Raw genomic sequence first — 25,119 nt, 5'->3', positions numbered from 1 at the left:
TTGGGAAAAAAAAAAAGCCTTTCAAATTATACTCCTTTCTACAACCAGTCCATAAAGCATAACTCATAGGGGGAGAAAAAGAAGAGATACTTAAAAAAGGTTCTTTAACACTTGACTAAAAATAATGTGGGACACATAAACTGTGGAATTAAGGCCTGATGCTAGCCTATCATTTCCAACAACATGGATTAAAAACTAACAGTTTTCATATTTGTGAAAATAAGTCATGTATAAATATGTTCCCACAAACAGAACATTGGCAGAGGCTGAGAAGTATGTGGAGGAGGTGATGGTGGTGATACAGCTAATGACCAGAGTAGAAACGGATAAGCAGAACACCGTACGTTCTGTGGCACAACAGGATGACAATGCTTAACAACAAGTAGTCATAACTTCTTTTTAGGGGTGTGTATGTGTTAGGAAATGGGGACCAAACCCAGAATCTTGGATATCCTTGGCAACTACACCTCTAGCTCTTTTGTTTCAAGGTAACTCTTAGAAGACTCTGAATGTTCCTAGCATTAAAAAAACAAAAAACAAAAAACTGGGGCCTGAGAGATGGCTCAGTGGTTCAGGGCACTGTCTGCTCTTCCAAAGGTCCTGAGTTCAATTCCCAGCTCCACATGGTGGCTCACAACCATCTATAATGTGATCTGATGCCCCCTTCTGACCTGCAGGTGTGTATACAGGCAGAGCACTGTATACATAATAGTAACTTAAAAAAAAAAAAAAAAAGCTGATAAATGTCTTAAGTGATAAATGTTAGTGATTTGACCAAATCATTATATATTACATGAATGTACCAAAACGGTCCACTATAATTGTGTCAACTAAATAGATAAAAAATAGATGGGAATAAATTTGTATGACATCTTACACTCAGTGAAGAATAATGTGAAAAGTCTATCTTGTATTGCCACTGCATGGCAATTACTCATTAAAATAGCTTGTTAATAACAAATGCACCCCTCTGGTACAGAGGCTGATATGGAAGCCGTGCATGTGCAAGGGCAAAAGATGCATGAGAACTCTTTTCAATCCATGAACAAAGCATTGGTCAAAAGTAAAAACTAATAAAACATCAAAAACAAAAAACAAAACAAAACAAAACAACTGAGCCAGGCATGGTGGCGCACACCTTTAATCCCAGCACTGGAAGGCAGTGAATTCATGGCCAGCCTGGTCTACAAAGTGAGTCCAGTACAGCCAGGGCTACGCAGAGAAACCCTGTCTTGAAAGACCATCGCTGGGTTCTGGTCTTGCTTTGGTCCAGGATTTTCTCATTATGCCCCTTTCCCAACCCTATGGAAAAGTACTGCATATTCTGTGCCACTGTACATTGGAAGTATGTAACTTGCATTTTGCTTTTATGATAGTTACAGCAGAGACTGTGATGAGTCTCTTAAGATGATTTAAAACTTTTTAAACTGTGAAAAAATCTGGGGACTTTTGAAGTTAGACTAAATTAATTTTGCACTATGTTGTGGCCACATGCATGTGGGAGAAGGGATAAAAGGTGGTGGTTTGAATGAGAATGATCTATACAGGCTCAAATACAAATATTTGGTCCTCAGTTGGTAGAATGTTTTGGGAAGGATTAGGTGTGGTCTTATTGGAAAAGGTATGTCACTAGGAGTGGGCTTTGAGGTTTTAAAAGTGCACACTACTCCTAGTTAAGACCTCTCTTGGTTATTGTTTCAGGATGTAAGTTCTCGGCTACTTACTGTTCTAGTATGACGCCTGCCTGCCGCCATTGCCCCTGACAATGCCTTGGACTAACCTGAAGGTATGTACCTAAGCTCTCAATAAACTCTTTTTTTTTTTTTTTTTTTTGAGGGCGGGGGTTCGAGACAGGGTTTCTCTGTGTCACCTTGGCTGTCCTGGATTCGCTTTGTAGATCAGGCTGGCCTCGAACTCACAGCGATCCACCTGCCTCTGCCTCCCAAGTGCTGGAATTAAAGGCGTGCACCACCACCACGCCCGGCTTTTTTTTTTTTTTTTAACTCTTTCTTATATAAGTTGCCTTGGCCATGGTGTCTCTATCACAGAAATAGAAAAATAACTAAGAGAAGAACTAATGAACAGCAAAGAATAGGACAAAGCTGAAAACCAAATTAACTTTTCAAACTCTGTACAAATAGGAAAGTGGCAAGAGATTTTTTGAAAACATTAACAGAAAAGACAGTAGTTATATCACACAAAGTTAATCTGGATAATTCTCTAAATAGAAATCATATTAATCAGACACAACAGAAAACTTTCCCTTCTTTGGGTTAAAAAAAAAAAAAAAAAAAAAAAAAAGAGGGCCAGGCATGGTGGCACATGCCTTTAATGTCAGTACTCAGGAGGCAGATGTGAGTTTGAGGCCAGCCTGGTCTACAAAGTGAGTCTAGGACAGCCAAGGCTACACAGAGAAACTTTGTCTTGAAAAACCAAAAATAAAAAATATGCAGGACAAAAAGTGTCTCAGAAAATACATAGTGTCCATCTTTGATCATCTGGCTTTTTTGACATAGGGTCTTATAAACAATGTAACTCAGAATTCCCTGCCTTAAGCTTCCCTAGTGCTGAGGTCACAGATGTGTACAAGAATTCCCGGATACTATTCAGAATTTAAGGATTATTTAATTGTACCAGTAAACACATATATCCTTCTCCTCCCCAATAAAAAATGAAGCATTACAGCCCTTTAGCTTATTTCTTCCTCCTACTCCTCTTAGAAATAATTACTAACTCGGGAGGCAGAGGCAGGCAGACTGCTGTGAGTTTGAGGCCAGCCTGGTCTACAAGGGAGTCTGGGACAGCCAAGGCTACACAGAGAAACCTTGTCTCAAAAGAACCAAAAGATTCAATGGGCAGGGTGAGACCCTCAAACAAAAAACACCTGACCTTTGCCAGTCATTAAGTCTAACGGTTTTTTTCTGTTTTTGTTTTAAAATCTATTTTATTTATTATATATACAGTGTTCTGCTGAATGTATGCCTGCAGGCCAGGAGAGGAGAGAGGGCACCAGATCTTACTATAGATGCTTGTGAGCCACCATGTGGTTGCTGGGAATTGAACTCAGGACCTTTGGAAAAGCAGACAGTGCTCTTAACCTCTGAGCCATCTCTCCAGCCCCCCACCCCCCAGCTTCTCCACCCCCCTTAAAGCATGGAATCCTTAAGTATAAAAACAAACAAGAACAAAACAATAAGACAATATACAAATACAAGATAACCATGGCTAGCTAACTTTTAATAACCTAACTTTGAAATCAAAAGGTTCAATTTTATTTCTGAACAAATCTCTATCTGACACTTTAAACAAAGTTTAAACAGTGAGTCTTTTTAAGCTCTCATATCTTTAGCCCAGGTGTGACTTGACTTTAACACTTTCACTAGCATATTTCCTTGAGAAAGGGTCTCCTGGAGCTAGGTTAGTGGACAGCAATCCTCTTGTCTTGGCCAATACAGTCTTTTATTATTTTATGTGTGGGTCCTGGTGACTTGACCTTAGGGCCTGAAGCCTGCACAGCTGAGCTGCTTCATAGTCCAGTATCTTGTTTGGTTTGTTTTTTTGAGATAGGGTTTCTCTGTGTAGCCCTGGCTGTCTCGGAACTCTCTTTGTAGACCAGGCAGGCCTCAAACTCAGAGATCTGCCTGCCTCTGCCTCCTGAGTGCTGGGATTAAAGGCATGCACCATCATGCCCAGCTTCTTATTTGTTTTTCTAATTTGCAAACCATCTTTAATATAAAAAAAAAAGAATCACTCATTCACCCATTCAATACTATGTGTGCCTCCCTATTCCTCTGTGTATCATAGTGTACATAATATGAAAGTCAAAGGACAATTTTTAGGAGTCAGCTCTTACCATATACCACAGACATGGAACTCAGTCAGGTTTTCAGGCTTGGTGGCAAATGCCCTTACCCAGTAAGTTATCTCACCAGTCCAAACATATTTTGTTTTGTGTTTGTTTTTCAAGACAAGGTTTCTCTGGGTAGCCTTGGCTGTCCCAGGCTCACTTTGTAGACCAGGCTGGCCTCAAACTCACAGTGATCAGCCCCAAGCATAACTTTTTAATTAGTAAATACTAAGAAAGTCTAAGAAAGTAAGTATTCTCAAATCTCTAGGATTTGTCATCAAACAGAAAAATACAATAGAAAACATAGGGTCAGAGGACAAAGAATAACCACAGAAGACCTTTCTAAATGCTCATCTTTCACACTGTGCTGTTACAGGCTACTTACCCAGCTGGGAAAATCAGACCATGTTGGAACTCGTTGACAAAGGTCTCGGAGAATACGTATGATAATCACACAGGACTGTAGGCCATTAGCTCTAGCCTTGAGGGCAACACAAAAACCAACTGAATTAATCTTAGCAATATTAAAAATATCCCTTGATGAAAAAAAGTTAAAATACCACTGTTCAATGGAAGCTCAGATTAAAAATAAAAATAATTACATTTACGTTGGGTTCAATGAGCTGCCATTTACAGCAATATTTTATGCCAGAGTTAGTATGTAAAAGCTAGTATTTAGGTCAAAGTAAACAGATTATACAAGAATAATATTTCTTGATCCCCTGTGAACCTTGACCTGTGTCATATAAAACAGTAAACTGAAAAAAAAAATCTGCCTAAATTAGAAATAAAAAGGAAAAGTAAAGAGCTAAAAAGTCTGTCTAGGGACTGAAAGGTTAAGGAAATCTGTTTGGTTTCCTTTCTGTGCCTTTGCATGTCTGCAAAGTCACTAAACCAAGCAGCTGCTTCCTCATCTTTCATTCCCTACACTTATAAACTTAGAGAAAGAGGGGGAAATCTTAAAACTATACACAAAGCTTTAAACACATATTCCATTATTTAAAGCAAAGTTAATCTGCAGCCTTATGGAATAAAATATATATAAAAAACCATGATGTTCCTAAACAAGTCAGCTTTAAATATAGACACTAAAAATAAAAAACCCAGACTACAAACACCCCCAAACCTGCTTATGGTCAAATTAATAGTAACTGCAAAATGCAGATCTTCATACTTAGCTTTCTATGATACCTTATTTTCTGAGATTTAATTTAAAATAGTGTTGCTTAGGCAATCTTTTGAAATGTTTAAGCATAGTTAAACATGTTGAACTGAACTACTCTCTCATAAGGCTACAAGAAAAAAGTAAAATGATGTTCCGAACCTGGAACCACTTAGCGTGGCGTAGAGCAGCCAGAGCGTCAAGGCATTTTTGCCTGTCCAAGACGTCCGGTGGGTCTTTCACCATACCCGAGGTTACATCTAAAATGGATTGAATTGGCAAAATGCAGTGAGGAATGGGTGTTTGACCAGGTGAGCAAGACAGTTTCTTAAAGTAGCATCAGTGTCACATGAGCCATTTGAGAGCTTTTCAGTTTAAATCATCCAGGGAGTAAATTTTAACAAATTTACATAATACAATATGAAGAACAAAAGGAGAATTAAGATAAAACTCCTGAGTTATACAGTAATTTTCTGGAAATAGAAACCTTACTCACCAAAATGAAATCTATAGGAAAGATTATTGGACACAGTGCCCCAGCACAAAGAAGACAAAGACAAAAGGGAACACAAAAATCCACCTTAAATGGGAATGTACAATAAACTATCAAGTTGGTAAAATATTCTAGATTATTCTGGGGCTAATATAAGAGAGAACTTAAATAAATGTGGAATGATCAATACAACATTACAAGGGGAAAAAAAAAAAAAAGAACAAAGGACCAAAATGAGGGTTTTTTTCCCTCCTATGAGAATCCAATCCTTTATGCTTAATAGGAGAATGTTTGCATGTTGTAAGGGGATACAAAAATGCCTTCTAAAATGAGAAGTTTTCATTAAAAGTATTTCAAACAGGAAGCAGAGAGAAACAATGAGTAAAGCAGAAAAAGGTTACAGGAACTAGCACAGTTAAAAACAGTTAAGTACAGAAAAGAAGCCATAAGCAGAGTGCTTCGATGGTACATATGTAGGGTCTTTTAAGGTGGTTAAAACATGTGTCACATAAAGCTTGAGAAAATAGGAAACTAAATCAGGACAAGAATTAACTTTACACTAAGAAAGGCCGTCTACATTAGAAGTTGTTCACAAAAGTGAAACTATGTTTATCTAAAATATCTATAAAATGTGCACAAGATAACACACATTTATTGATCAAAGTATTATGTAACTAAATACAAATACTTCAACATCTAGTTCACAGTTGCCACCAACTTGCTAGTATATTTTGCTTTTCTTAGTTTTAAAACAAGGTGTTTGTAGCCCAGGTTGGCCTTGAACTCATGGTTTATCCTTCACCCTCAGCCTCTGAGAGCTGGGATTAAGAGTGTGTGTGAGCCATCATACGTGGCTTATAGTGTATTTTTTAAATATATAAAGATTATAAAAGGTACTCTGTTGAGTATAAGTAGTAGCTAGAGAGCACAAAAACCATGACACATTCACGACACAATAATTTACTAAGTATTTCAAATGACTATCAGAGATAAAAGAAATATAAAAAAATAACGAGAGTACTTTAAGTCTGGGTAAAGTGCTTGAATTTATGTCTTCTAAACACTTAGAAATTTATTTTATTAAAATTTATTTTTATTTATGCATGTTTGTAGGTGCCCACAGGGCCCAGAAGGCATCAGATCCCCTGGGCAGGAGTATAGTTGGTTGTAGGATGCCTGACCATGGGTACTGGGGTTCTCTACAAGAGCAGCAACTGTTCTTTCTTAATCAATGAGCCATCTCTTCAGCCCAAGAATTTAGAAATCTTAAAAGTTTTCATTTTTCTGAGATGAAATATGAAAAGATACCTAAAAAAGAAGACAAGGAAAAAGGACAAAGAAAGGATAGCTAACTAACCTGAAAAAGAAGAAAAGTCACCCCAACCACTTCTACTTTTCACAACATGCAGACTGTGAAAGGACCTCTGGCAACTGCTCTTATTTACAGTATTGTTAAAAGCCAGAATATAAATAGACTATAGCCAGTGTAAAGTTTCTTAATATATTGTATCTCAGAATTTTACAAATTCTGCCAATATGCAGGAAAATTTTTTGTACAAAAGCTTAACTTTATAAAATGTAATCTACAATACAAATTCAATGATGCCAGAACACCTATTCTAAGCTAAAAACAAATAAGAGCTATAAGTAGGAAGTTTTTGTTAAATTTAGAGTGTGGATTTTTGTACCCATTTTTATGCTTTAAGTAGATTAACCCCTTAGATATATTGTACTAAAATCATACTTGTTCCCTAACAGTCAATGAAACAAAACAAAAGTCTGTTAATTTGTAAAAACAAAACACAAATTCTTTCCCTACATGAATACATTTCACGAATTTTAAGGGGTTAATCACCAATTAGAAGACATGCTGTGTCCACACTATTTTATGATTAAAAGTTAATGGGAATGTATTAATTTCAATTAAGATGGTTATGTCAAATATAATTTACTCAACTATTTAAAAACTAGTGTGAACACTGCTCAATTCTAGAAGAGACAAAAGACAAACAAAATAGTCACACAAAAGACAAAAAAAATGCCAGACTCTGCATCCAAAATCCTCCCTTAGTCAAATGGCAGATGTGACACTGAGCTTTTGAAAACCTTGGTCAAAAATCCTTCCGATGTCTTGGCAGCAACCCCTGACAGGAATCAATCCCTTCTGCTAGAAGGCTTTGGACCGGGCCTGATAAGCTACAGGTAGAAAAAAACACACACATACTTCATTTGCTGCAGAAAAGGCTCTGTAGCAATGGTTAGAGCATTCTGAACATTGCAAGCTATTGTCAATTAAATATTTACTGCATGATAACTGTCAAACACAGTACCAGAAAAGAGATCTGTCATGTGTTGAACAGTTATTTCAACAATTTAGTCATTTCTTTTATTTAATGATTTTTCACATCAAACAGGACTATTACACATTAATGAGGCTTTCATATCACACTATGTGGAAATATAATAGTTAAGTCTCATGATTTTAAATGGGTCTTCCGGCAAAGCCTTCCTTACCCCCTGTACTAACTCCCCAAAGCAAGCTATAGGCTTTAAATGATTTTAAGACACAGAGCATTGGGAGCTGCAGTGAGAAAGAATACATACCGATATTCTGCAGCTAGAAAGAAACAATCTTCATGATAAAGCTAAAAACATGGGTTTACTGCAGTCATCTGCAGCAAGGAACACGCTAATCAGTGTTTCTACACTTTTGTACATCCAACTTTCCAGCTCAGTGTCTTGAAGCAAATCTTTCAATTTTAGGCTGACACTTCCCTCATGATCATTATTTATAAAATTCAGAATTGTAATTCTATCTCGGTCTGGGTCAGACAAAAATGTAATTTTGTTTCCTTTAGAAAGGGCATGTTAAAAAATTTATACACGCATGACACTATTAACTTATAAAACGGCTTGATAATGAGCTGAGGCTAAATACACAGAAGCATTCTGAAATAAAGCTAAATGGTTACAAGAGCATAATTTTACACTAAATATTAATTTATAATATCTCGTACTAGATTTGTTTGTTTGTTTTTTGAGACAGGGTTTCTCCGTGTAACAGCTCTGGCTGTCCTGGAACTCACTCTGTAGTCCAGGCTGGCCTCTAACTCATGGAGATCCACCTGCCTCTGCCTCCGAAGTGCTGGGATTAAAGGTGTGGACCACCGCTGCCCGGCCTTCATACTAAATTTTTAAAAACTAAAGTAAAGGATCATATGCTACATACAACTTGGCCAAATTGACTCAGGAACTACTTTGCTCAGCAACATGGACAGACAGACCTTGAGGGAAATTCACGTTCATATAAATGATCCTTTACATAAAATTCATGTATTTTTTTTAGGATATAGAGATACAACCCTTAAAATGCTAATATGGTGTACATATGAAGTATACAAAATCAGACATGTCTCCTAATGAAATTTTGACTAAAATATTATTTTCTTGGGCTATAGAAAGCTCAGTTTCTTAAAAACAATTGCTTTGTCTTAAAAAAAAAAAAAATTAAAGAACAGTAATTGATAATCTCTTTCCCCTAAAAATGTTTTACAAACAGCGTAAAATTTAATTCCAGTTTCAACAACTTAAGATGGTTAAAAACATGAAAGGAAACAAAGTAAATTTTATCTGACCCATAAAACAAGAGAACCAACATTACTGCAGACACTGATCATGCTTTTGGCTTAAAAGCTTTGGAAGCTTTGAAAATGTTACAGAATAGTCCCTAAAGCAACATTGCTGGCACCAGTAGTGTTTCATGGTCTACCAACGCAAATTCAGCTTAAAAACCAAAAAACCAAACACCAAAGCCCTCAACTGTACTGTGCTCATTATCCACATCATTTGCTAAGAGCAGCATGTTATGCAGGCCAAATGCCCAAATCCATGTGTATCAGCATGTTCTGCATTTATGAAAGTACGCAAAACCAAACAACAACCTCAGAGAACTAGAAATATTGACTTCAGGACAGGCCAAATCCAGGACTATATACATAATAATTTTAAGTATGTATTACAGTTTGCCAATTTGTAAAAAAAAAAAATCTTTTTTTTTTTTTTTTTAAACAAGCAAGGCAAGACCAAGGTTGTTTTAGTAAAAGTTAAATGTGGACCCTAGTTATTAACAAGCATTTAAATTTTTTCTATGTGTCAACTATGTAAAACACAATTTTTGAAGTTTTTTTCCAGAAATCTGAGGTCCGCAAGAAAAGAAAGAAAAAAATGTCAAGAAAACCAATCACATAATATAAATGTTTTCTAGAATTGTACATTACTAAGAAGAGCATTCACTTTGTTAGAAATGATCTAAAGCAAACCTGATTGCTGAGTAAGTTAAACCTACAAACTCGTATGCAATGCCAGCATGTTGCCTTCTAGGGCTTAATGCCATCATAAAGGGCAGGTAAATGGAAAACAAAAAGTTAACAGAATATTTAATTGGCTTTCCAACCTCCTTCCCTCATGTTCTCTTCTCGAATAATTGGAGATGTCAAGGTGATAGTGACTTGCATTTTGGGTTCCACACACGAGTTCAAAACTATTGCTGCTTCAGACACAGCACACTTTATGTCATACTTCTCAGGACTTATCACCTGTGTAATGAAGGGTAAAAGAAATTAGTTGAATCTTTTTCACTAAAAGACAAAAATAGTTCTATTGTAGCTTTAGTTGTTGTATTACCTACTCTTCAAAGACTAGATTCTATTCCTTCTAAAAACACATGCCAGATTACCCTAGCATTAACCTTTTCCCATTTCTCATTTTCAGAATTCTTTGTGGAACTAGTATTTTCCACAATTTTAAAACTTTTTATTGACTTATTTTGTATGTATGAGTATTTTGACTACATGTGCGCCTACTGCCCACAGAGGAAAGAAGAGGGCACAGATCCTGTGGAACTGGAGTTACCGATGGCTGCGAGTCACTGTCTGAGTGTTTCTAATTAATTATTCCATTATCTTTAATAGGAGTTACTTGTACACGTGTCTGTATGTCTTTTTAACTGATGAATTAAAAAAAAAAAAGCCAAAACTATTATTTATCTCATATTTATAGACTTTAGTTTGTTTGTTTTATGATAGTGTTTCTCTGTGTAGTCCTGGCTGTCGTGGAAACTTTTTGTAGACCCAGCTGTCCTTGAACTCACATCTACCCACCTGCCTCCCAAGTGCTGTGATCAAAGGCATACACCACCATGCCCAGCTTTTATTTATACTTTTTTCTTTTTTTTAACTACTGTTTTATTTTCATTTTTTACATATACATTTATATCATTACACATATATACAATAAACTACCGACAGAAAGAAGAATCATGAAACAATCAGGAATTATATAAATGTTACATTCATAGTGCTTTGGCTATTCGTATTTGGCAGCCATGGTGCATCTAACATTCTGAATGTCGATCGCTAGCTATCATATCTCATCATTACAGTACCAGCACCTTAGGGAGCCTGACTCTACTGCTCCTACTGCTCATCCTCTGTGACTTTAACATTACTATACTTAACACATACTGGGTTGTTAATTTAAAAAAAGATTTCAATTTATTATTGTACATATGCCATAGTGCATGAGTGGAGCCAGAGAATGGCTTGCAACAGTTCTTTCTTTTCACCACCAAGTGGGCCCTGGGGAGTGTGTGAACTGTGAACTCAGGCCATTAGACTTGGCAGCAAGTCTGAGCAACCCCACCAGCCCTGTAACTTAAGAACTTATAATACTAGTTAAATGTTAATGACAATGATGATTAATTTATCTTACCTATTTATATACAAAGAGCAAGGAGTTTGCTTTTGATTAACAGTTAATTAATCAAAAGTACCTTTGATTATTGTTTAGTACTTTTATTATTGTTTTAAGGAGTTATTTTATGTGCATGTGTTTTGCTTGCTTATGTATCTGTGTACCACATGTGTGCCTGGTCAGAGAGGGTGTTGGATCCCCCTAGAGCTGGACTTCTGGCTGGAGTAGGAAAGACAGAATATATATACTATCTGAGGCTTCAGTCATCCTGGGGGTCAGGTACTCTCCCGACATCTTTCCAAGAGTACAGAGAGACTACTGTATTAATAAAGCCAGACAAATTCAAGTAAGAAATAATTTAATTATATTAAAAATTTCATTCAACTAAGAGATTAATGAATTAAAAAAATTAAGCTTGATATACATGATCTTTAAAAACATTTTTTCCCCCACAAATCAGGTTAGTTGAGATGGCTGAGTGGGTAAAAAGCACTTGCTGCTACCAAGCCTGATGACCTAAGTTTGACACCTGGAACCCACACAGTGGGAGGAGACAGCTGATCCATATATATTGTCCTCTCTGACTGCTATGTATTATATGATATACATATTCAGGAAATAAAATATGAACAAATCAGCACTTGGGAGGAGGCAGAGAATGGGTAGATCTCTGTGAGTTCAAGGCCAGCCTGGTCTACAAAGCGAGTCCAGTACAGTTAAGGTTACAGAGAAACCCACTCTCGAAAAATAACGACCCCCCCTAAGCCAAAAAGAAAAAAATCATTCTCTGCTATGATTTATCTTAAGTCCAATTTTGGAAAACTGGGCATATTCTGAAATTTTTCATTTTAAAATAAAGTAGCAAGATGGCTTGCTGCCAAATTACAAGCAGTGCAAAACCCCAAAAGATGAAGCAGAAAATGGTTTCATCAATTTGCACAAATAAGGGTGGGGGGGAGCCCCAACCTTTTCATTATGGAAAGCCAAGCCAAAAATTAAATGGCTGAGGTTTAAACTGAAGCACAGTTAGTCCTGACAAAAATTTCTGATCTAGACAAAGAGTAAATTTAATGTTTCCATGATACTTACAGCAAGCTGTTTGGGTAGGTTTTCTGCAATACGGCTTAATAATGTCTTTGAAGGTTTTTCCGAGCACAGTAAAACAAGGTTGACATTTCTGTCTCCTCGGAGAAGTAATCCTTTTGCTAACACTCCTACTCGCAACACCCCTTTCAGAGCTCTGTAGCAAAATCAACTTATATTAAAATATTACATTTCTCAACTAGAACTGTGATTTCCTCTGAACATAATAGTAAATTAAGTGACTTTTGCACTATTGAAAATTCCCTTTCACTATACTGGGAAAATACACAGTATTTTAAACTATAGGTCATTTAGATAAACAACACACATTAAAAAATAAATCCAGTCACATAGCCTCAAGAACATCTACTAGTTTGAACCAGTTCAGAGAGCCCCCTAGCCCTAGACCAGAGCCCAAAACAATCCCAGATGTACTTGTACCCTTGTTCCTGATCTGTGCCGACAGAAGTAAAGATTACCTAACCCACTTTGGAACCTCCCTAACTCTGCATGCTCAACAAGATGGGTCTTTCGCCATCTTACTTTCCACAGGCAAGGACCCCAGTGCACTGGATCTCTGCAGAATAAAGGCTCTTTGCTTTTGCATATGAAAATAAATAAATAAGGTTGGATATATGACTCAGTGGTTAAGGGTGATTGTTCCTGAGGAACAGCCTTCCAATCCCAGTACCCACATAACAGTCTGTATTCTGCAAACACCTGTAACTCCATGGGACTGGATGCCCTCTTCTGGTTTCTATATGCACACCTGTTCATATACACTCTCTCACATACAAACACAAATAAATCTTTTTTTTAAAAAATCAAGGCATAATCTTGCATATGGACAACTGAAACAGATTGTCCACCCTTTAGAACCTCACCATGATACAGGCTGATGTCAGACTGTGGCCCTTGTGCTTCTGCTTCCGTGTGCTAGGCTGTGAGTGTGGCCCAAACACCTAGCCTCTGTGCTTTAGTTTACAAGTCAGAATTGTCAGGCAAACGCTTATACAAAAAATATTCCCAAAGCGGAAAGAAGAAATTAGAAAAGCATAAACAAGAAAGATGTTAAAGGTTGGTTAACTTATGCTTTATGGCCAATACTTTTAAAAGGCACGGAAATAGTGGGTGACAGACACAAGGCACAAAGAAAACCAGAAAGTAACAGCTGGGATACAACTGAAAAATTATAAGGGTTGCTTTGAAACATTTAATTTTTTTTTTTTGTAATAACATTTAATTTGTTAAAAAAAAAAACAAAAAACAACAACAATAAAGCCAGGCGGTGGTGGTGCACGCCTTTAATCCCAGCACATGGGAGGCAGAGGCAGGTACATGGCTGTGAGTTTGAGGCCAGCCTGGTCTACAAAGTTAGTCCAGGACAAAGACCCTGTCTCAAAAAAAAAAAAAACAAAAAACAAAACAACACAACTACATAAAAACTGGTGGTATTAGAAATGTTTACTAATCATTTTAACAAAAACACAAATATAGTTAAAACGTGTGCACTAACACCAATTTTCTGTGTACGTCTGCCACATGCGTTTAGGTGCCCAGAGGCCAGAGAAGGAGCTGGTTGTGAGCTGCCTGACATGGGTGCTAGGAACTGAACCCAGGTACTCTAGAACTAGGGCAGCAAGCATCCTTAACTGTTGAGCCCCTTCACAAGCCCCTTACCCACCTTGTTAATCTTTATCATAGTAGAAACTGTCCATGCAAAGGAATAAAATGGTAAGTAATTTGTAAACACACCTGTCTTTACCTCCCTCTTTCTTATCATCTCCCTCTTTGTTCTTGCTCTTCTCATGTTCAGACAAACTGTCTGAAACAAGTTTTAAAGCACGTTCAGTGATAGAAACAATTTTCTGAACTGCTTGTAACTCTTCTTCAGTTGGATAAATGGTTGCATGCTTTGTCATTACATAACGATCATCAGATGAGTCAGGGCGACGTAAGGGCTAGAGAGAGAAAAAAGGTTACTTTTCTGAATGAAAGAAAATTATAAATTTTCACGTATACATATACTTGCCAGCTTTACCAGAAAGGCAATTAAGCAAAATATCGACTTAAAAATTTTCCTTTTTCAATGCAACGAAAGTGTAACCATCTCTGTTCCTAAAGCAAAATTGTTATCTACCTACGTATAAATATGTACCTGTGTATGTATGACGAATATGTATTTATGTATATAAAACTTAAACTATGAAAATGCTTTTAAAAATTGGTAGTACTATACTCGAAAACAGAATACCAAATGCTAGTGCTCTACTACTGGTGAGCTAATGTCTCTCCTTGTAAATGTTTTTCAGTGATCTGAAACTCACCTAGCTTTCAGTAACAGTAATAAGTTTACATACAATTGCTCAGACACTGTACTAATATGAGAAAGAATAGGTAACAGAGTTACTTCTAACATTCTAAGTTCCTTCTGCTCAAAGGAAAAATAAAGATAAATCTCTTATGTATAAAATATTTATCAAAAGTAGCTCTGCATCCAGAATTTAGCAAGCACTAAAAATAAAGAAGAGCAAAGGAAACTTGACCAACTTCTTAGGTATAAGAACATTAACCTTAGGCATCTTTAAGAGAAGGCCTAAAGGGCTGGAGAGATGGCTCAGCGGTTAAGAGCACTGTCTGCTCTTCCAGAGATCTTGAGTTCAAGCCCTTGTAACCACATGGTGGCTCACAGCCATCTATACAGCAATCTGATGCCCTCTTCTGGTCTGCAGGTGTACATGCAGATAGAGCACTTTTAAAATAAAATAAATAAATAAATCTTAAAAAAAAAAAAAAGACTAAAAATACAATCAAGACAAAAACTGATGACATTGTTAAATCTAAAAATCAGCTCACAAAACATCTTAAAAAAAAGAAAAAGATTTATTTATTCTTATTATGTATATAGTGCTCTGCCTACACATACATCCGCAGACCAGAAGAGGGCATCAGATCACGTTATAAATGGTTGTGAGCCACCATGTAGTTACTGGGAATTGAACTCAGGACCTCTGGAAGAGCAGTCAGTGCTCTTAACCTATGAGCCATGTCTCCAGCCCACAAAACATCTTCTAATTTTGAAAGATTTAAATTTTTATCCCTTGCCTGGAATGGTGGCGCACGCCCTTAATCCCAGCACTTGGGAGGCAGAGGCAGGCAGATCTCTGTGAGTTCAAGGCCAGCCTGGTCTACAAAGAGAGTTCCAAAAGCCAGGTGGTGGCGGCGTATGCCATTAATCCCAGCACTCGGGAGGTAGAGGCAGGTGGATCGCTGTGAGTTCAAGGCCGGCCTAGTCTATAAAGCAAGTCCAGGACAGCCAGGCTACAGAGAGAAATCCTGTCTCAAAAAACCAAAAAGAGAGTTCCAAGACAGCCAGGGCTATTATACAGAGAAACCTTGTTTTGAAAAAACAAAACAAAACAAAACCCCAAACCCTCATCCCTTATATGAGCAAAACAGATACTCACTGCAGGACCCTGTGGCTGGGGAGGCATGCCTGGTCGGACTCCCAAAAGACCTAATGGGCCTGGAGGACCATGAGGATAGCCTCCATCAGGCATCCGTCGGCGATCATCCCAATGATGCTGTTCTTCCTCCATTCTTCTCCAGTACATGTCTTCTTCATAACGCCTGATGCATAAACGATACATTAAAAAACAACCTCTACAGCTTAAGAAATTCTATCAACAAGGACATAACCTTAAGTAATCAACCCAGAAAGATGACTCAGCAGAAAAGGTGCTTGCACCAGATTGATGACCTGAGTTCCACCCCTGGAACCCAAATCAAAGGAAAGAACAGATGCTCTGAAAGTTGTCCTTTGACCTCTGCTCATGCATAGTAGCACATATCCCTGACGATGGTACATAAGCACACACACACACACAAAAATATCCTTAAGAAAAATCTACTCAAACCACCTTTGTACTTTTCCCCCTATTTCCATTATTTATTAAAAAAAAAAAAAAAAGATTTATTTATTCATGCATATGACTGCTCCATTTGTATGTATGCCTGCATGACAGAAGAGGCCACCAGATCATTTTACAGATAGTTGTGAGCCACAGTGTGGTTGCTGGAAACTGATTTCAGGATCTCTGGAAATACAGATAGTACTTTTAACCACTGAACCATCTCTCTGGCCTCCCGTTGTTTATTTTTCATTGAGAAGTAAATAGAGTAAAAACTAGAGACAATAGTGAGAAAAGGAGAATACCACACCTTACCTCAAGAACAAAGTACAACAGAAAACACAAACTTCAGCTTACTTGAATCATTTAAGGTAAAGATTATAAATCCACACACCTACACCGAGGAAGCTCAACCAATAATATATACGTAAGAGCCACTGTATACACAGGATTTTCTGGCATTTGTTTCATGTCCTCAGAAGAAATGAACTCATTTCTTTATTTTTTTTCTTTTGTCTTTAAAAAGATTGTGTGTGTACATGCACAGGTCAGAGACAACCTTTAGTATTGGCCCCTCCTTCCCGTTTGAGACATTCTATTGTTTTGCTGCTGCACATGTTAGGCTAGCTTGCCCCTAGCTTCCAAGAATTCTCCAGTCTCTGCCTCCCATTACAGACATGGATTACAGATATGAACCACCAGGTCCAGCTTTACATTGGTCCTGGGGATTCAAACTCAAATCCTTACCATCTTCTTAGACTGAATTGTGTTCTTTTTTAAATCAGTAAAGTTCTCTATACAGGGAGTGCAAAATATTTCTCTGCTACGAAGACCAACAGTTGCAACCCACAATTTCATTGCTGGGGAAACACAAGGGTAATGGCAGATTATAAAAGTAGAGGGCAAATCCTTGGCTATAGATACCTGTCTGTGGCTCAGTGTTGCCAAAAAGAATATAGGCTGTATTGCCAAAGTCACCCGAGTAATTGTGAAACCTCATGGCTATTGGCTCAGTTTAAAAAAAAAAAAAAAAATCACGAATATATTTGATGTATAATATCAAATAAAACACTTAGTAGTGCTCATTTTGGCAGCACATATACTCAAATTAGAAAGATAGAGAAGACTAGCATGGGTGCTGTGCAAGGATGACACGCAAATTTGTGAAGCAAATTCGTAAAGCATTCCATACAGTACAACAGTTAATGAACTTGGAACATGGTTATCTAGCATAGAGCCTCTTCCTCACTCATTAACATTTTCCAAATCTATTTTTGTTCTGGCTTGGTTCTAACTCTTTTAATTTCAATAGCTATCTCAAAAGAATCCATGTAGCAATAGGCTATTCTAACAAATCTATCTAAAGTAAAAAGGTGTGTGCTTACTAGGAATAAGCAGTGTATTTTAGGGCATGTAAGGACTGGTGGAATATTTTTATGTTACTTGAGAAAATTTTAAAAAAGAATAAAAAATAGCTCAAAATTTCTAGAAAATCATGTTTAGTCCAGTGTTTGTTACTCCTAAAAATAGTTACATAAGGAAAGGAATTTTAGTTATGTTTATAAACACATGGTCAACATATGAACACATTTCCAAGCACTGAGTATGTACCTAAGATAATCATATTTGATATATGAATAAAAGAGGCTTAACTATATGATCTTGTCATAGAAAGAATTCCCAATACATTACAAAGGCCCAAATTAAAAAAGAATATAATTTTTACTGTACATAAAAGAAATTATGCATTATCTATCACTGAAACCTAAAGGTAATACCTAATAAAATGTGAATAAGTAGCTTAAGAAAAAAAAAGGGGGGGGGGGATTTGCTGGGCCTGGTGGTGCACACCTGTCATCCCAGCACTTGGGAGGCAGAAGCAGGTAGATCAGTGCGAGTTTGAGGCCAGCCTGGTCTACAAAGCGAGTCCAGGACAGCCAAGGTTACACAGAGAAACTCTGTCTTGAAAAAAAAATTATTGATACTGTATTCTGTCCACATGTGTGCCTACACACCAGATCTCATTGTAGATGGTTGTGAGCCAACATGTGGCTGCTGGGAATTGAACTCAGGATCTTTGGAAGAACACACAGTGCTCTTAACCTCCAAACCATCTCTCCAGCCCCATGAATAAGCAGCTTTATAATAAAGTATTTAAAACATAACAGTGTGGGTGTTGGGAGGGGTATGTGTGAAGACAGGATCACTGGGACTTGCTGGCTACCAAGTATAGTTCTTGGTTCCACGAGAGATCTGCCTCAAGGAAATAAGTCAGGGAATAACAGGCTATGCATGCATGTGCATAAACATTCATACTGCACATCTACCACAACACACACAGACACACAGACACACACACAACCCTGGAAACACTGAAAATCAAAGAAGCCAGACACAAAAGACTACTGCATCAGTTAAAACTGGTATGAAATCTATAGAATTTATAAAGATGGCAAGGAGATGAGTGGTTCATGGTACTGAGATGAGATGGGGAACATGGAAGACATGGAGATGGTTGTTAATGGGGTTATCATTTCTTTTAGGAGTGATGAAATATTCTAAAACTGATAGTGGTGACTACTTTTCAACTGTGCATATGCCAACATCTTGTAACTAAATTATACAGTTTAAATACGAGATTTTACTGGTTCTAGAGAGAACACTTATCACAGTAAGACACTTCCTCAGATAGTGCATCCAGGATCCCTCTGCAGCTGGATTACAGCCAGTTGTTGTCAGTTACCTGATGTGCTAGAACCCAAAAATAGGTCATCTGCAAGAGTGGCATGTGCGCTTAACCCCTCCCTGAGGTACCTCTACAATTCCCAATCTTTTCAGATTATTTAATATATAATACCATTTATCACTTTTTTTCATGGAGACAGAGCCTTGCCCGGCCTTGAACTCACATGTCTTTACTGGGATTAAAAGTGTGAGCCACCACTATGAAATTCTTCATACCCAAGTAAAAATGAAATAAAAGTGTATTTAGCACATCTTTCTTGACTTAGGATCTCAATGAACACTGAAAGCACATACATTAAGTCTGAATATGGAAGCCATATTCACAGAACAGGTTTTCTTTTTAAGGCAGAAGACTCACTTACTGCCATAGAACTCAAGGTTTAAAGCAGTACCTCATTTCCATTCTCCAGCGTTCCTCCTCCTCTCGTCTCCGCCAATACTCCTCCTTCTGCATTTGCTTCCTCATTTTCTCTTCTTGAATCTTTCTTGCTCGAATACTGGGCTTCACTTCTACTTGCAAATCTGGATTTACTTTTTTCTGTTAATACCAATAATACATTTTTAAAAAGGAGCAGGCCCCTTCAACAAACTTAATTCATTAAAAGCAATTTATTTGTGTATTTAATGTCTGTGTGCATGCATGCACTCTTATGTACAAACAGTGCCATGTGTGGAGATCAGAGGATAACTTGCATAAATAAGTTTTCTCCTTCTACCACATGGATTCCAAGTATCACACCCAGGCCATCAGACAGGTGCCAAGTGTCTTTACCTGCCCCCCCCCAACCCCTTCTTTTCAAGACAGGATCACTCTGTGTAGCCCTGGCCGTCCTGGAACTCAACAGTGATCCATCTGTCTTTGCCTCCGAATGCTGAGATTAAAGGCATGCGCTAACTACTACACCCGGTTTTTCGACATTGGGTTTCTCTGTGTAGACTCAGCTGTCCTGCACTCACTTTGTACTCCAGGTTGGCCTTGAACTAAAAAAATTTGCCTGCCTTGGCCTCCAAGTGCTTGGATCACAGGCATGCGCCACCACAACTGGCTTCTGAAACCAATCCGCGGCCCCACCCCCACCCCCACCCTGAGACAGGGTTTCTCTGCGTAGCCTTGGCTGTCTGGACTCACTTTGTAGACCAGGCTGTCCTCAAACTCAGAGATCTGCCTGCCTCTGCCTTCCAAGTGTTAGGAGTAAAAGTGTGCAACACCACTGCCTGCATCCAAAACCATTTCTAATCACATTAATTTTACAAAGCCCTTCACCAGAGACTTAGAGTTACAAATTTTGTGACATAGACACTCACTGGTTTCTTTTTGTTTTGTTTTGTTTTTTTCAAGACAGAGTTTCTCTGTGTAACAGCCCTGGCTGTACTGACTCACTTTGTAAACTAGGCTGGCCGAGAACTCAAGAGAGATGTGCCTACCTCTGCCTCCACGTGTGCCACACACCCAGCTGTTTCTCGTTTTTGAGAATTTTATATGAGAATTTTAACATAAAGGAGGTAGGTGAAGTAGCATTCCTTACATTTAATATGAAGTAACTATCAGTACATGACTTCTTGACCCAAGCAATTTATTAGTTTTTCTAGATTCTACTTTTTAGGGTTATACTATTATTCTATCAAAGTGAATGCTAATTTTAGAATGGAAGATCATTCACTAGGTGTGTTGTGTTTAGATACATATAGAATGTTTCCATTGTTTTACAAAAGGACAACTAAGGGCTGGAGAGACTGCTGGTTCAGAAGCTAAGGGCATTGGCTGTGCTTCCAAAAGATCTTGATTTGATTCCTTGAACAGAATGTTGCCCTACAGTAGTCTTTGACTCCAGTTCCAGAGGATCTAATGCCTTCCTCTGGCTTCTCTGGGTAATAGGCAAACATGCAGAGCATAGGTTTACATGCAGGCAAAATACACATACAAATAAAAAAAATGTTTAAAAACCTAAAAGGACAATGGTTAGCAGTTACTTACTTTATACTGAAGTCTATGTCTTCGTCCTTTTAAGTGCATCTCTTTAGCATTGGGGTCATTAAAGCTGCATTCACATAATTTACAATGGAAGCGAATGACTTTCCCTTCATCATTTCGTACCTTAGTGTGGAAAAAATAGAACCTTTGATCAATTTGGAAGTAAACTTTGAAGCACTGTCTCACTGTTGTACCCTTGGCTGTCCTGGAACTCTCTATGTAGACCAGTCTGGCCTTGAACCCACAGAGATCCACCTGTCTCTGCCTCAACTGCCCAGGTCTAACTTCTTAAAAAGACAAACACCGGGACTGGGATGAATATCAGCATATACTCGCTTTTGTAAACTATATTCTACTTTACTCTCTGTCTGTCTGTAAGCATTTAGATTTACTTTTTGAAGCATTTCTATGAATTCTTTGACCATTTCCTACATGGATACAATAGTCTGATCATATGCCATCCTCTATTCTTCATTCCCATCTTCATCAACTCTCCTCCCACTTAGTAAGTTTCTTTTATAATTTCATGTTTTGTTCTGTGATCTACAAGATTTAACTGGGCCACCTGCATGCGCAATACGTATACATTTATCTACAGGAGCATGGGCGAGGTGCCAGTAATACATCACTGAAGATAATGATCTCTCAGCCCTTTTCAGCAGTCAGCAAATGCCAACAGATTTGCAAGGAGTAGCCTGGCTCTATGAGGCCCTGCACCATCCATGAGTGAATGCTTGCTGGCCCCATAGGAGTCAATCATGCTTTCCTAATATAGCTAGATGACTTAAACTCAACACAGATCACCTGCTTCTTGGGAGATGAAAAGGACTATAACAAACAACCAAACAACCAAACAAACAAAAAAACAAACAATTTTGGTATAGAAACTTCTCAAAGATCAAAATTTTCATGCATATGCAAAGTCAAGATGCACTTTTTTCTAACTGCACAGTGAGAAAAACGTAGAGATGTTACTTTTAAATTCAGATTGTGCTATCAAGACTACTTGAATGAAATTATCTATATTAACCAAGTCATTAGAAATAAAGATATCTGAGAACACACTTTATTTTATTTTTACATACATTTATTTATTTATTTCTATGTTTCTTCGTGTGCACACAAGCCTATCATAGAGCACCATGTTAAGGTCAGAGGACAACTTGTGGGAGTGAGTTTTTGTCGTCCATGAGTCTGGAGGCTCAAACTTGGGTCATCAGGTTTGATGGCAAGCACCTGTACCCACACTAAGCCATTTTACCAGCCCATAAATAGTACTCTAATATATGAATATACTAGTTTGTTTTCCCAGTCACTTGTTGGACATATTACAGGTAAAGGTGCCAGGAGCATTTCCAAACATGAATTTATGTGGACAGATGCTTTCATTTCCACAGAGAACAGCTGGATTATGGGATACGCATATGTGTAACTCTAGAGAACTTTCCAACCATTTCCAAAGCGGCTGGACCACTCTCCACTCCTACCAGCATGTGAATGTCCGAGAACACACTTTAAAAGGTAACCAAATCTTACCTTGTAAGATATGGTCATTTATAAATTACTAGCTGTGTCCCTTTATAAACAAAGGCCTCAACATATTATGTAATCTCTTTGTATAGAGAAACAGATTAAAGTGCAAATAGTTATCAAATCTGACTATATGGCATTCACTCAATTTTGTCTCATTATCACAATTTTGTTGGGCAAACACCCCAGTTTTATAGACACACTAGAGCTTGGAAAGTTATACACACTTTCCAGTAGAGTGAAATCAAATTATAGTGTCAGACTACACTACTATATAATCTTTCTGTTAGTAGCAACTATTTATTCAAGCCTGTGATATTCCCTTGTTGTGACACTTACTGTACTGATCTATAAAACAGGAAATGTTCTAATCAGCTCAAGAAACCAACTGAATGGTATATATTAGATCAGCAATCTTAATTTTATAAGTAATAGAAATCTAAAATATAACTGGGTACAGTTTGGTTTTACACATTAAGTGTGTCTGCAACAGAGTGACCCATTTTCTCTTTTGCCCAACCTCAGAGCAATGATTACTCATCTATACCTCTTCTACATAGTCATGTCCCACTGGCTGTACATCACTCTGCAAAGCAGCAAGGGATGCAGGTGTGACTGCTTCTGATACTGCATCTTGCTTTACTTCTGGAATCTGCACAGCAGAGGCAGCAGGAGTACTTTTAACACATTCAGTTCCTTTTAAGTCTTCAGTTTTATTTCCTGTTGACTGTAGCTTGTTACCACCTAAAAAAGCAAAAGAAAAAGTTACAGTAACTTTATTTTTATAAATGTATAAACCTGTTAAGATGAAAACTTAGTTAACTACTGCTGGCTAAACTTTATCCAGAACAGATTAGAATGAAAAGAAAACTATGTACACTATATTGCTTTTTGTAACCTAGTAATGAACCACATTTCCGAAGTTTTTCCCTTCTCTCACAACATACAATCAGAGCCACAAACCCCATCTTGGTTCTCTCCTAACAGTTAGCATCCAAACTGAATAGAAGAAACCTGAAAAGAAAGGGATACAATGTAATTTATGTTTGTATTGAGCTCTCTAAACTGTGATTAATAAACAGTATATATCTAGCCCCCCATAGTGCTTTTTTCCTTGCTCCGCCCCCTGCCCCACATCTCTGAGATGAGGGCTCTCAGGCTGTAGACAAGCATGTTCTGAATTCAGTACGTAGGTCAGGTTGGCCTAAAAGTTGTAGCAGTTCTCTCTCTACCTCTCAGGCGTTGGGATTATAGGTGTGTGTCACCTATAATTATGTGGGTTTTATGTGGGGATGGGACTTGAACCCAGGGCTTTGTACATGTTAGGCAAGCATCAATTGAGCCACATATCTGGCCCATGTGGGCCCTAACCACATGTGAAGATCAGAAGAAAACCTGAGGGAGTCAATTCTCTCCTATTACATGGGTATCAGGGATTGAACTTGAGTCATTAGGCTTGGCAGTGCTGTGTACCGACTGTGATCTTTCAAACCTAGATTTGTTTTTTATTCTAAATTAAAAGTGTGAATTGAAAGAAAAAACACCAAAAAACCAAAAGCAAAATATAACCTCAAAACTACAAATGACTGCTTTCTTTACAGCCAATTAAATTTAACACATTACTCAAGAGAATAACACACTGTCAATGATCTACTCTTAAACCTCTTTCAAATATATTTTAAGAAGTAGCTACAGAAACAAGACCATTGTACAAAAGGAGAAAATTGTCAAAGGACAACTTTAGCAAAACTGTATTTAAAAAGGAAGTTACAAGCATTTATAATATCCTGAGCCAAGTAGGAACTGAACACTGTAGGAACGAAGCACAGTAGTCACAGGCCTTTACCCCTTCTGGTTAGAAGGGATTTCGCAAAGGGTTTATCATTTGAACTGGGCTTTGAGAGAAGACTAACCAGAATGAAACAGCCAAAGACGTTAAGAGAATAATTTCTAAAGAGAAAGTACGGCATGGGTAAGAGAGTGTAGCAACAAAATTTAAGACTGCAGTAAACTGAAGAGTCAGTAACTTAGCATCAGCTATTGCCAGGTAGTAACATGAAGATAAGAAGGAAGGTACCAGTCAGTTATGAAGGCTTACATGACATAGTCAGAAATACTTTATCCTAAATATAAAGGCCAATGAAGATTTTAAAAGAGAAGGCATGCTAACAAGAACAGATTATTTTCAAGAGACTAGAAATGATAAGAAATTGAGCTCTAAAGAAGAAACTAAAGGCCTGAAAAACAAATAGCAATGAAAACTTTTACCAGAGGCACTGTAAGGATGACAGGAAAACAGCAATAGGGGAGGCAATTAATAAGAAATAATGTTAGTGAAGCTTTCCTTTAAAAAAGAAAGAAAGAAAGAAAGAAAGGAAGAAAAAAAAAAAAAACCAGGAAGAAAAAAGAAAAAAAAAAAAAACCTCAGTCATTTTCATGAGTATTTTGTAGTACTCTTGTGATGGGACACAACGGGAAGGGAGTATCTACTGGATGGTCAGCAAGCAACCAAAATATGATTCTCAAACTCAGGTGGGATTTTGAATTTGCCAGATTTTATAGTTGCATACACTAGAATGCATGAAACCATCTAGGAATACTGCTGTGCACAGATGAGACGCAAAA

The 25,119-nt window shown here is 37.6% G+C and overlaps 1 protein-coding gene and 1 pseudogene across 4 annotated transcripts in view; one reads left to right on the top strand and one right to left on the bottom strand.

Moving 5' to 3' along the window:
* Nucleotides 1-25,119, bottom strand: part of Zfr (zinc finger RNA binding protein) — a 63,176-nt gene that overhangs the window by 5,906 nt on the left and 32,151 nt on the right. For 3 of the 4 annotated variants that reach the window (XM_051150978.1, XM_051150976.1, XM_051150977.1), the window contains 9 exons: nucleotides 23,042-23,238; nucleotides 20,968-21,087; nucleotides 19,385-19,530; nucleotides 15,804-15,966; nucleotides 14,092-14,297; nucleotides 12,343-12,493; nucleotides 9,956-10,097; nucleotides 5,172-5,269; nucleotides 4,233-4,328 (listed from right to left, as the gene is read on the bottom strand). In XM_051150978.1, the coding sequence (XP_051006935.1) occupies nucleotides 4,233-4,328; nucleotides 5,172-5,269; nucleotides 9,956-10,097; nucleotides 12,343-12,493; nucleotides 14,092-14,297; nucleotides 15,804-15,966; nucleotides 19,385-19,530; nucleotides 20,968-21,087; nucleotides 23,042-23,238 (1,319 nt within the window). The remainder of the gene's footprint in view (nucleotides 1-4,232; nucleotides 4,329-5,171; nucleotides 5,270-9,955; nucleotides 10,098-12,342; nucleotides 12,494-14,091; nucleotides 14,298-15,803; nucleotides 15,967-19,384; nucleotides 19,531-20,967; nucleotides 21,088-23,041; nucleotides 23,239-25,119) is intronic. The other variant, XR_007831183.1, reaches the window with a different exon arrangement.
* LOC127194079 (uncharacterized) lies at nucleotides 17,326-17,425 on the top strand (annotated as a pseudogene).

This window comes from Acomys russatus, chromosome 9 (genome assembly GCF_903995435.1).
Source record: "Acomys russatus chromosome 9, mAcoRus1.1, whole genome shotgun sequence".
Lineage (NCBI taxonomy): Eukaryota > Metazoa > Chordata > Mammalia > Rodentia > Muridae > Acomys > Acomys russatus.
Note: the sequence above shows the minus strand (reverse complement) of the source record. Positions and strands in the feature narration are given on the sequence as shown.